Below are 11,424 nucleotides of genomic sequence, written 5' to 3'. Positions count from 1 at the left end.
GAGGGATCCTCTAATCTGGCTCCCTTGAAAATTTTAATGCAGAATGTCTGTCCTAGGGAGGCTGGGCAGGTACAAATGGTCCACGGTAGAGGTAAAAAGCTGAGATTGTTTGATATTCCTGCTGTTGGGAATAAAGCCACGTTAATTGCTGAGATACCAGTGGGGAGCAATTCTGATGGATGCCTTGGTTTGGCTGATGTGTATCATTTGTCTAACTTACGTGAGGATTATAAGGAGGATATGGGGGCTGCAAGAAAGAGGAAGTGTTGTACTGATGCAGGGGACTATATTCTTCCCAAGGAGTTCAAATTGTCTTTGGGAAATGCAAAAGCTTATCTTCATGGGTTGGCTAAGAAGAGTAGGGTCTGCAATGGTATAACAGGGGCAGAACAAGGCAGGTCAGGGACAGAAGCTTTAAGGCAGCCTTGGGGATTCAGGGCCAATGTTGAAGATGTGATAATGGTGGACTCGAGTTACTCCTCAATTCCTTCTGTCAATGGTGGAGCTGCGGACTTGGATGGCTTTGCGGAGGTTGGGCCTTCACAACCTCCTCTTTCGCCATGAGGGGTCTTGTGTGGAATTGTAGGGGCCTCAATAATACGCTCCCCCCTACAATTCCGAAAATAAGACCGTTGTTAGGTAGTAATTTTTATGATTTTGTTTTTCTAATGGAAACTAAATGTAGCTCGAGTCATGTCTTTCCTATGTTTCGTTCTTTCGGGTTCATGGAGAATTTTGGGGTGGATGCGGTTGGGGCTGCGGGTGGTTTGTGGGTGGGGTGGAGGAGGGAGTCAAAAATGAAATTAATCAAGGCTTGTAATAATTTTATTATCCTATTAGTGAAAAAATATAATGGACGTTTCTGGTTTATTGTGCTCTTCTATGGTGCTCCGAGTGTTCATATGCGGGCATCGGTTTTCTTGGATTTGGAACAATGGATTGATACGTGTAAACTTCCCTTCCTTATAGTTGGGGATTTTAATCAAGTTGATTATCGGTGTGATAAATTAAGTGCTAGTCAACAACCAATTGAAGGTGCGGAGGAATTTAATCTCTGGAAATTAAGGAATGAACTTGTGGACATTTCTTTTAAGGGACCACGATTTACATCGTGTAATAATAGAAAGGGAGAAAAGAGGGTTTATGAAAGGTTGGACAAAGCTATGGGGTCTAAGGATTGGCTGTCCCTACCAGATACGGGTCTCAAACACTATCCGATTCAAATTTCGGATCATGCCCCGATTGAGGTTGATCTAAACCTCACTTGCATGGCGGGAAAAAGACCTTTTAAATTAGATGCATGGGCTTTGGATTTTGAGGAGTGTTTGGAAAAGATTCGGCTCGTTTGGGGCACTACGGATGGTGGTTCTCCGGCTTATCGTCTAACTAGGAAGCTAACCAGAGTGCGAAGCTGCGTTAAAAAATGGACTTTGGATAAGAAAGCGGAATGGAATGCTAAATGGGATGATTTTGATCGGAAGCTAGAGCATGGGATTAATTTAGCGTGCAATGGGGGAGGGGAGGAGGAGTATACGAGAGTGAACGAGGAGCTCCGGGCTTATGCGACAGCTGCAGCAAAGTTTTTGAAGCAACGGGCAAAGATTAAGTGGACAATAGAGGGGGATACCTGTACAAAATTCTTCTTTAATTGGGTGAAGGGTCGGGCTGGAAGAAATTTTATTCATAGGATAAAAGGGGAGGATGGTCAATGGAGGTATGATGAGGAGGTCGTCAGTGGCGCTTTGCAAAGCTCTTATAAGGATCTATTTCGGGCTTCAAGCAATGGTATCATTTCGAGAGAATCTACGGAGCTGGAATGACTAATAGGGCATTTAAAGTTTCAAGTGACTCAAGATGAGGCGGATAGGCTTTCCAGGCCATTCACTGCAAAAGAGGTATGTGGCGCTGTTTTTCAAATGGGAGCCTTTAAAGCTCCAGGTCCCGATGTTATCCCTGCTTGCTTTTATCAAAAATGTTGGTCCATGGTTAAGCATGATTTTACTAAGGCGACACTATCCATTTTAAATTCGGGGATGGTCTTGAAGGAAATTAATAGAACCTTTATCACTCTTATCCCAAAGAATGACGCTCCGGAAGGGGTCTCGGATTACAGGCCAATTAGCCTGTGTAATGTGATCATGCGTGTGATTACTAAGTGTATTGCCAATCAACTTGCAAAAGTTATGGGTGCTCTTGTTAGTGAAACCCAAAATGCTTTCCTTCTGGGCAGAAGTATCAGTGATAATATTTTGCTGGCTCATGAAGCAGTTCACAGTGTTTCGCGTCATAAGAAGGGCTTGCAAGGGCGATGCGTGTTTAAAGCAGATATGAGTAAGGCGTATGATAGAATAAGGTGGGATTTCTTAGAGTTGATCCTGGTCAAAGTTGGCCTCCCGCAAAAGATGGTAAGACTTATTATGAATTGTGTTACCTCAGTAAGTTATGAGATTCTTTTTAATGGGACGCCGCTCCCACAATTCAAACCTCAGTGTGGGCTACGACAGAGGGATCCTCTGTCTCCATATCTCTTTCTTCTTTGTATGGAGGTTCTCTCGGCAAATATTGAACATGCGCAGGAGGCAGGCAGAGTGCACGGGTTTAAATTATGCAGAGGGATACGACCTATCACACACCTGTTTTTTTGCTGATGACGCGGTTTTCTTCTTCAAGGATAAAGGAAGGTCGGCCTCGCATCTCATGAATATTATCAACGACTATTGTGAGGTCTCAGGACAGAAGATTAACCCGGAGAAATCGGGGATCATTTTTAGCCCGAATATGATGCTTGTGAAAGCTCAAAACATTCTCAGAACCTTCAATGTTCGGAGGAATAAAGGTATTGGTATGTATCTCGGTATCCCGGCAGAGTTTCAGGAGTCGAAGAAAGATATCTTCCAAGCTTTGGTGGATCATATAACAAAGCGGATCTCTTCATGGAATGGCATTTTTCTATCACCGGCGGGACGTTTAACCCTGATTTCATCGGTCTTATCCAATCTCTCAAATTATTTTCTATCGGTATTTAAAATTCCGGTAAGTGTGGCGAAAAAGATTAATTCTCTTTTGGCACAATTTTGGTGGACGGGTTGCAAGTTAGGGAAGAATGTTCACTGGTGTAGTAAAAACTTTCTGAGTCTTCCAAAAAGTGCAGGAGGACTAGGGATCCGTAACATTGAATGTTTGAATCAGGCTTTGCTGGCAAAACATGGGTGGAGATTAGTTTCCGAGGATAACTCGCTTTTCTGCACGGTATTTCGGCAAAAGCTGTTTGGATCGCAGGTTTTTGATCCTGGGAAATTGCCGTGTAAAGGGACCAGTGGATCATGGGGTTTGCGTAGTATTCTTCATGGATTCCAAAAGATTAAGGACGTTTTTGGATGGAAGCCGGGGCGAAACTCGAGTTTAAATGTCTGGACAACACGATGGGTGGGGGGTGCGTATCCGGAGCCTAAAGATAACTGGCTTGGTCACGAAAATGTACACATGGCTAACTTACAGGTGAGTTATCTCTTGTTACCTAATGGGAATTGGAATGAACTTTTTGTCAAGGCGTTGTTCCGTGAGGAACATGCAGAGAGGATCCTGGCAACAAGGTCAAGGTCAACAAATTTAGTTGATGGGATTTTTTGGCCCTTCAGTAAGGATGGGGTTTTTACAGTTAAGAGTGGATATGGTCCGATCTTTGAAGAGTATATGAATAGGAAGGGTATGTTGAAAGATAAAGCTAGAATTGGAAATCGTTAAAAGGCCTTCTGTCGAACGCAGTTATGGAACCTTCCGGTACCTAACACATGGAAAATTCTTCCGTGGAGAATCATTACGAGTACGCTCTCTGTGGGGAAATAATTTCAGCAACGAAATATGGATTTGGATGTGTCCTGTGGTCTGTGTGGTGAGTACCAAAATCATTTGGAGACTGTTGAACACTTATTTAGGGATTGCGAGGTTTCTGCTAGAATTTGGGCGGGATCTGATTTAGGTATTAAAGTTGATGGCGCGAAGTCCTTGAATATGACTGACTGGATCATTGATTGGACTCGGTACCTGGCGAGGCAGGAAGGAGGGGTAAAGAGGGTTATTCTTTTAATAGCAATCTTCTGGGGTTTATGGATTTTTCGTAACAAGGTTAAGTTTGAAGGATTGGCTACGAACCCTCATTTATTGTTTGGAAGGATGTTTGACTCAATCAATGAAAAGGTACGCACCCTATGTGAACAGGTGGATGGCAAGAGATCGAAGGCAGGGTCGGTAAGGAGTACTGGGGAGCCTTTTGAAGAGACTAACGCAGATTTAAGAGACGGACATCCTTTTCAAATTATTGGGAAGCCGGATCAGTGTAATGTACTATGGGTTAAGGTGGATGCTAGTTGGGAACGATCTTATATGGCGGCCTTTGGTTGGGTGGCGTACGATGAGTCGGGGCATGAGTTTTTTCGACGGTAGGTAAGGACTAGAGCGGAGTCAGCATTGCAGGCGGAAACGATGGGTATTCGTGATGTTCTTGGTTGGGCAAGTTCTGGGGGTTTTTTCCACCTGAGCATTTCGTCTGATTGTTTACAACTTATCAATCAACTTGCAGGAGTAGCGAAGACTGATCAATTGATTTCGGGCTTGTTGGAGGAAATGCGTGGTCTGGCGAGTTCTTTCCATTGTTTATGTTTTAATTTTATTCCAAGACATCTTAATAGTGTCGCTCATGGTCTGGCACGACAGGCCATTCGTTTGTAAACCCTTTCTTTACAGCTGTCAAAAAAAAAAAAAATTGAAGAAAACTTGATTGATTGATGAAGAGTTGTCAATTCTCCAATAATAACCCAATAATCTTCAATTACCCAATAATAAACTTGAATAATAATTAAGGAAAGATTAATGTGTAATTTTGTGGAATGATTGAGATTAATCTATTCTAATCTACTCCTAATCTAATCTAAGAGGTCTCTCCTTTTTTGATTATTACAAATGGAGTATATATAGTGGTACATCATTAGGTTAAGCAAGCGTAGATTAGTAAATAACAATGCTCAAGTGTTGAATAAAGGTTTGCAAGTCCCGAGAGAAATGCGCGGAACATGTAGCAAGTCCAAAGGAAATCCGCGCGTCCTGGCTTGAAGCATGGTTGATTCTGTAAGGGAATCTGCTCGGATTGACTGCGGGACACTCATATTGTTGTCTGAGACGTGCGGATCCTGGGACATGGTTCCATCTCCTTGCTTCTAAGCCTATTATCTTCCTATACACTCTTTATTCCTTCATCCTTGGTCTTCATTCTTGCCCTCTCTTCATACTAGTCCATCCAAGGTCGTCAACAAGCTTCCGAATATGCGCGAGAGACGGGAATTCCGCCTCATTATCTTCTTTCCTACAAGACATATAAAATGCAATAGGAAAGCAAAATAGGAAGGAATTGACGGATAAAATAGCCATGAAATGCTATATAGTATGCAAAATAGGTTTAATTAGAGGACTAAATGCGCGCAATTAAGAGCCACATCAAACATCCCCAAACCGAACCTTTACTCGTCCCGAGTAAAGAGGTGGCTAGAACTAGACCTTTATTTAAACTATCCTAATAAAATAACCGATGTGAGATAATTAGCGGGTCTCACTCCGCCCCTTCAACTCACAGCAAGACATCTATGAGGTAAGATGCCTTCTTGCAAGGCAAGGTAGGGCTTGCCAAAATGGCGATACATCCAAGCATTAAGCACACAAAATAAGTAATGGATGCATCTACAAAAGAATAGCCACTTTCCTCATCTAAGTGGCAGAAATCATCTATGAGGGAAACAATTTAAGGGTACACACTCCATCATAGATATTGGTTCTTCAAGCCACTAAGTCTAAAAGGATATCAACAAATCACCTCCAAGTTATGTCAACCTAGGGTACTTTTATCCTCAATCGCTAAATGCTTTTGTCAAGAGTAGGCTCCCTATGGTGTTAGAAACACTGTAGGATCGCGGAATTTCCCCTCTTGCCTAGACAAGAAGAAGGATCGTCCTCTCTCCACCATGCAAGAAAATAGGATCAATGGATTAAAGGTATCAATATGCTTTGATTTTCACAATGGTAGTTTGCTTTTCATTTATTTTTCCCCCCAAATTGTTGTGGCATTTGACATTTGGAGAACATTTCTTGCCATTTTTTATGATTGGCATTTTGATACTTGGCAATTGTTTTCAATATTGCATTTTTGAACATTTTTCAATGTCACCCCATTTTATAGCAAGGGTACTTTTATTAAAGCATGGGAGTCTATTTTTGCTCCTCTTTTCATTTGATGCAATTTTGCAAACATTTGATTTTGATTTGGTACTTGAACTCAATTTGATGATTTTGTGCCCATTCCCTTTTTGTTGACAAAATATGATGATAGAAGTGTGAGAACGGTTGCATGGTTTCAAAGGTCACCTTAGAATAAACGGTAGCCAAGGAGTTATCACACCACAAGGTACTCTTGACTAGGCCTTTGTCCATGGGTCAAAAGATACTAGTATGACACATCCTAGGGTGTCTTGAGGGTATTCTAGCAAACAAAGTCTCAAGGAGAAGAATTATCTACAAGGGCTTTATATACACTTATCAAACTTCCTAAATAGGCATTTTCACAAAATTTTTCTAACCATGCAACTACATGCCATGATGCAACTAACATATATACAACTCTAATGCATATGCTTCTATCAACTATTATGCCATATAATCTAGATGCAAACTCCGAACAACACATAGATACACAAACCGCAACAATAAAATACACCATATCCTCCTTGACATGTAAGCCCATCCTCCTTATAAGAATAATGAAAAAGAAATGTAAGGGAAATAGGGATTAGAACGATCATACCAAGCGATCTTCACATTCCCTTTGCCAATGCCTCAAATGTAGTGTTGTATCTATGTGATAAGAGAACAAAAATACAAGTATATACAATTCTACACTACTAAATTAAGGAACATGTTTTTGGTTTTTGAAATTTTCAAATTTTTATGGATTTTGTTTTTATGAAATTAGAGTATATTTTTGGGATTTTTTCGAAAATTTTCAATTTTTATGTATTTTTGGAATATAAATTCCCATCCCCCACTTTATTTTGGACGTTGTCCTTAATGTACATATAGGAGTAGGAATGGAAAAGAAATACATGTTTTTGGATTTTTAAAGTTTTATGGAAATTGAAGTACAAATGCAATGATATGATATGAATGAATGCATGCTCTAACTAAATGCAATTCTATATGACATATATAACAAATGAATGCAATCTAAACTACACTAGATGATGCATGTTTTCTATTAAACTATGGTCACCTATGATCAAACCTCCCCAAACCGATTTAAGCACTATTTCTAGTGTAGAAATGAATAGGTTTGATCATTAGTGACTATGCATGAATTCAAGTCTATATGCAACTAACTATATGAATAATGTGAGATATATATACAATGAAAACTAATCTAATCATATGATATTTATTACAATGCAACTATACATGAGAGATAGGGAAGGAGTATCATACAAATGAAGGTGGTGTGGTTAGGCACCTCTAGCCATCTTACTCATCATCATCATCATTGCGGTTTCCTCGTCCGCTAGATCCTCCTTGGTCATAGCCTCCTCCTTGGTTAAAGAATCCCCCACTTTGGTCACCAAAGTTCCCTCCTTGGTTGCCATAGTTAGGGAACAAGAGATGTGATTGAGCCCAAGATGGATGGGGGCCTCTACGGTTGATGTACCCTTGTTGAGCCATGTTGTAGTAGGAGGGGTACTGGGCCAAGTAGTTGTCAACCCTCCCATCATGCACTCGAAGATCAACATTTTTCATGAGCTTCATCAAATCATTCATGGATGGAGCTCTCGAATCTCAAGGAGTGAATGGTACATGTTGTGTAGGGTAGGGTGGAATGGGTACATAGGATGGTGGTGAATCACCCCATTCCGGCAACTCACGAGGTCGATGAGGTGCTTCTTCTCTTGGTGGTGGGTTTTCATGGATCTCAATGGGGAGGAGGTAGCTCGGTCTAGGCGAGTACCAGCTCAAGCGGGGCTCGGTAGGGGGTATGTTCCATCCCAAGAGAACAAGTGGTGTGCATCCCTTAGTGAACCAACGGTGGTGGTTGAAAATAGCATCCTCATCTATCAAAGTGCTCCCCTTAAACTTTTCATAGCTTCCATTAAGGTTGAACCCGGGGCAAAGTTCATTGGCCAAAATTGTGATTAGGCCTCCCATCACAAAGGTTTTAATATTAGAATTTCCTTGCGCAAAGTCATTGAGCCTTGTAAGTATCTCAAGGGGTGTGTTGAAATTATAAGGTCTTGTCCCTTGCAAATTCAAGTAAGACTCTAGAAAGGTCAAGTCGAGAAGGGTGCACCTGTCTTGCTCTAGCCTTCCATTAATAGTTCCGGCTATAAACCGTTCAGTAATCCTAATCACCGGATGTTGGATAGCAAAAGTATAGCATTTCTTGTAGGAATAGAGTTCTCTCCTAGAAATGGCTCTCCATAGGTGGTTAATGGTGAAGTCAGAGGGCTTATCGGTGTTTTCCCTTGGTACTTCAAGACCAAAAATACTTGCAAAATGGTCTAGAGTCAACCTATGGTCTCTATTGCAAATACGGAACTCCATACCAATATTTCTCTGTTGATTAGTGACAACACGGAGACAAACCAAAAACTCTAGGGTGAGACTCAAGTAAGTGTCCTCATGGGCATAGAACATCTTCTCAAGACCCAAACCATTGAAAAACACCTCCGTTTGATGCCTTATGCCAAGTATTTCTAATGCATTAAGATCAATGAATTGAGTTGGTTCATAGTCCTTACCTAGCAATTGCTCAAATCGTTATCGGTGGTCATTGTTGGTGAAGAGTACCTCCGGGAAATACTCAAGTTGTGCAACACCATGTATCACTACATTCTCTTGGCCCCTTGCCTCCCGTGAGGCGGATGAAGTAGTACTCTTGCGACGCTTAGGCATGGTCTCGGTTGCTTTCTTGCTTTTGCTCCTTAGATGCATCTTTGCTTGATATGATTGGTAGGGTTTTGCTTGATTTTTATGATGGGGATTGTTTGTGAATGATGAGATGTGGTTTTGATTTGATAAGATAGGAAATAGGGATGGTGGGGGCGTTTATAACGAAGAAGGGGTTCTGGGACGAGCGGGTTAGGGTTGGGCTCGGGCGGATTAAACTGTGACCCAGTCATTTACCCGTTGCAATCCGTGCGTCCTGCCATCGGCTCGAGCGTCCTGAGGATGCAGCACGGGAGTCCTGCCAAGGAGACATGCGTATCCTCTTCCAGCTAGTATTTTTCTTTTGAATTCAGTTCAGGACGAGCGTCTTGACATCAGGATGAGCGGATCTTTATCTGCACGTGCGGCCTATGAAAAATCTGCTCAGATTTTCTTCTAGGGAAAAATTATGCTCAAAGTACTGTTCAGGACAAGCGTCCTGTTGTTGGCTCGAGTGGATCAGAAGTGGGACATGCGTCCTGGCTCCAAGTTGCGTGGATTTTGTGACAGCGATCATTTGTTTTCTGAAGCACAGCTCGGAACGAGCGGGCTGCTGTCAGGACGTATAATAGATTGATGAAGAGTTGTCAATTCTCCAATAATAACCCAATAATCTTCAATTACCCAATAATAAACTTGAACAATAATTAAGGAAAGATTAATCTGTAATTTTGTGAATGATTAAGATTAATCTATTCTAATCTACTCCTAATCTAATGATGTGACTCATATTTGAGCACATTTAGTACCCGATTTAGCTTCGTTCCTATGCTTTATAGTGCATAATTGGGTCATTTACTATCTTTAGTTTCCCATTTTGCATATTCTTTGAGGTTTTGTTTCCTTGGTAGGAGAGGAGTGCAAACCTTTCATTTTCATGGCAAAATGGAGCTAAATTGATCGCATTCAATGACCAAAGCATCAAAGGGAAGACGATACTAGAAGTCCTATGTAGATAATAAAGCAGATTGGGCAATGATGAAAGGATCCTTGCATCCTCAACAAGATCCCCGCGGATTGTTGAGGAAAGAAGAAAAGAGAGGTGCCTGTCTAACAATCCGAGTGGATTGCAGCCAATCCGAGCGTCTCCCTGCCCAGCAATCCGAGCATCCCGATGCCAAGACGCTCGTCTTGAAGCCAAGAAATCCGAGCGTCTCTCCCATGCTCCGCTCCGATCCCCTTACAGACTCCACCGTGCCAGCTTTCTAGACACTCGGGTCGAGCATATCTTCGTGGGACTAGCAAAACGGAGATGCGCATCTCCTTGAAGAGGAGCATTTTCTCAACTTTTCTTAAGGGTCTTAATAGTCATTTAAGCCCTTAGTAACCCTAATCTTTGTACCTAATCTTTAGTATAAATACCCCTTTGTACTACCTAGATTAGCATGTCATCTCAATAAAATCTTAATCCTATTTTAATCTTGTCTTAGTCCTATAATCAACTTTTAATCTAGTATTAATACAAATCTCATTCCTTAATCTTTCCTTAATTTCTCTATTGTTCATCATTTATTTTGGGTAATTAGAAGATTATTTGGGTTTATTTGGAGGATTGACAACCTTCCATCAATCATCAAGTACTTCTATTATTCTTTGCTTTATTATTTGAAATCATCTTCATAGGTATAATTCTCTCTTAATCCTTTTTAATTATTGTTGATCATTTTCATTTGTTCATCATGTTTTGCCTTGCTAGTATGATTGACAAACTTGTTAGCATGTTGAACTTGATAATGAGTGAGTAGTTTCCTTAACTAGGGTTAATGGGGAATTAGGGGAAACCAACATGGGGATTGGTTCATGCTTAATCTAATATGTTTTCATAATTAATTTGCTTGCTTGTTGTGATTCCAACTTATGCACATGTTATGTTTGATGAAATGCGAGCCTATGAATCCTTGCATTTTTTACCCATCACTTACCTTTTTAATGAGACTTGTAAGATATAAACCAACTCGAGTCTCATTAGAACATGCATATTGTTGGATAGGAAGGATTAAGTCGACTTGTAGGTGTTGTACAATCTAATCGATTCGGCTCCGGGACCCAAACCTTTTTAGAGATTGTAAGATATACACTAACTCGATCCCATCAGAACAATAAGTGCTTGAATCTAGTAGAGAACATGTTTGTATGATCAAATCCCATGAATCCCCTATGAACCCATGACACCCTAGTACTTTTAATCATTAGTTTATATCTCATTTTAATCATCTTGCTTATTTTTACTACTTTATTTACATTGTTGATTAGTTTAGTTGATCTCCTACCTCAACTCAAATTGTGACACTCCTAGACATAACTATTTGCAATTGAAAATCCTACATCAATACCCGTCCCTTGGGATCTGACCTTTACTTACCTCTTTACTAAGAGTAGAGTAGTTTGTGAAGTTAAAAATATTGTTTTGGT

General features: G+C 40.8%; 2 protein-coding genes across 2 annotated transcripts; both read left to right on the top strand.

The window, feature by feature from the left end:
• The first annotated feature begins 797 nt into the window (after positions 1–797).
• LOC141656178 (uncharacterized) lies at positions 798–1,820 on the top strand. The gene has a single exon (XM_074463045.1). It carries the CDS (start codon positions 798–800, stop codon positions 1,818–1,820), a length of 1,023 nt encoding a protein of 340 aa, XP_074319146.1.
• A 2,041-nt stretch (positions 1,821–3,861) lies between these two features.
• On the top strand, positions 3,862–4,443 carry LOC141656154 (uncharacterized). Its single transcript, XM_074463031.1, has one exon. It carries the CDS (start codon positions 3,862–3,864, stop codon positions 4,441–4,443), a length of 582 nt encoding a protein of 193 aa, XP_074319132.1.
• Positions 4,444–11,424: the final 6,981 nt, after the last annotated feature.

The sequence above is a fragment of the Silene latifolia genome, chromosome 1 (genome assembly GCF_048544455.1).
Source record: "Silene latifolia isolate original U9 population chromosome 1, ASM4854445v1, whole genome shotgun sequence".
NCBI classification, from domain to species: Eukaryota; Viridiplantae; Streptophyta; class Magnoliopsida; order Caryophyllales; family Caryophyllaceae; genus Silene; species Silene latifolia.
The sequence above is the reverse complement of the archived record's forward strand: the minus strand, read 5'-3'. Positions and strand labels throughout refer to the sequence as shown.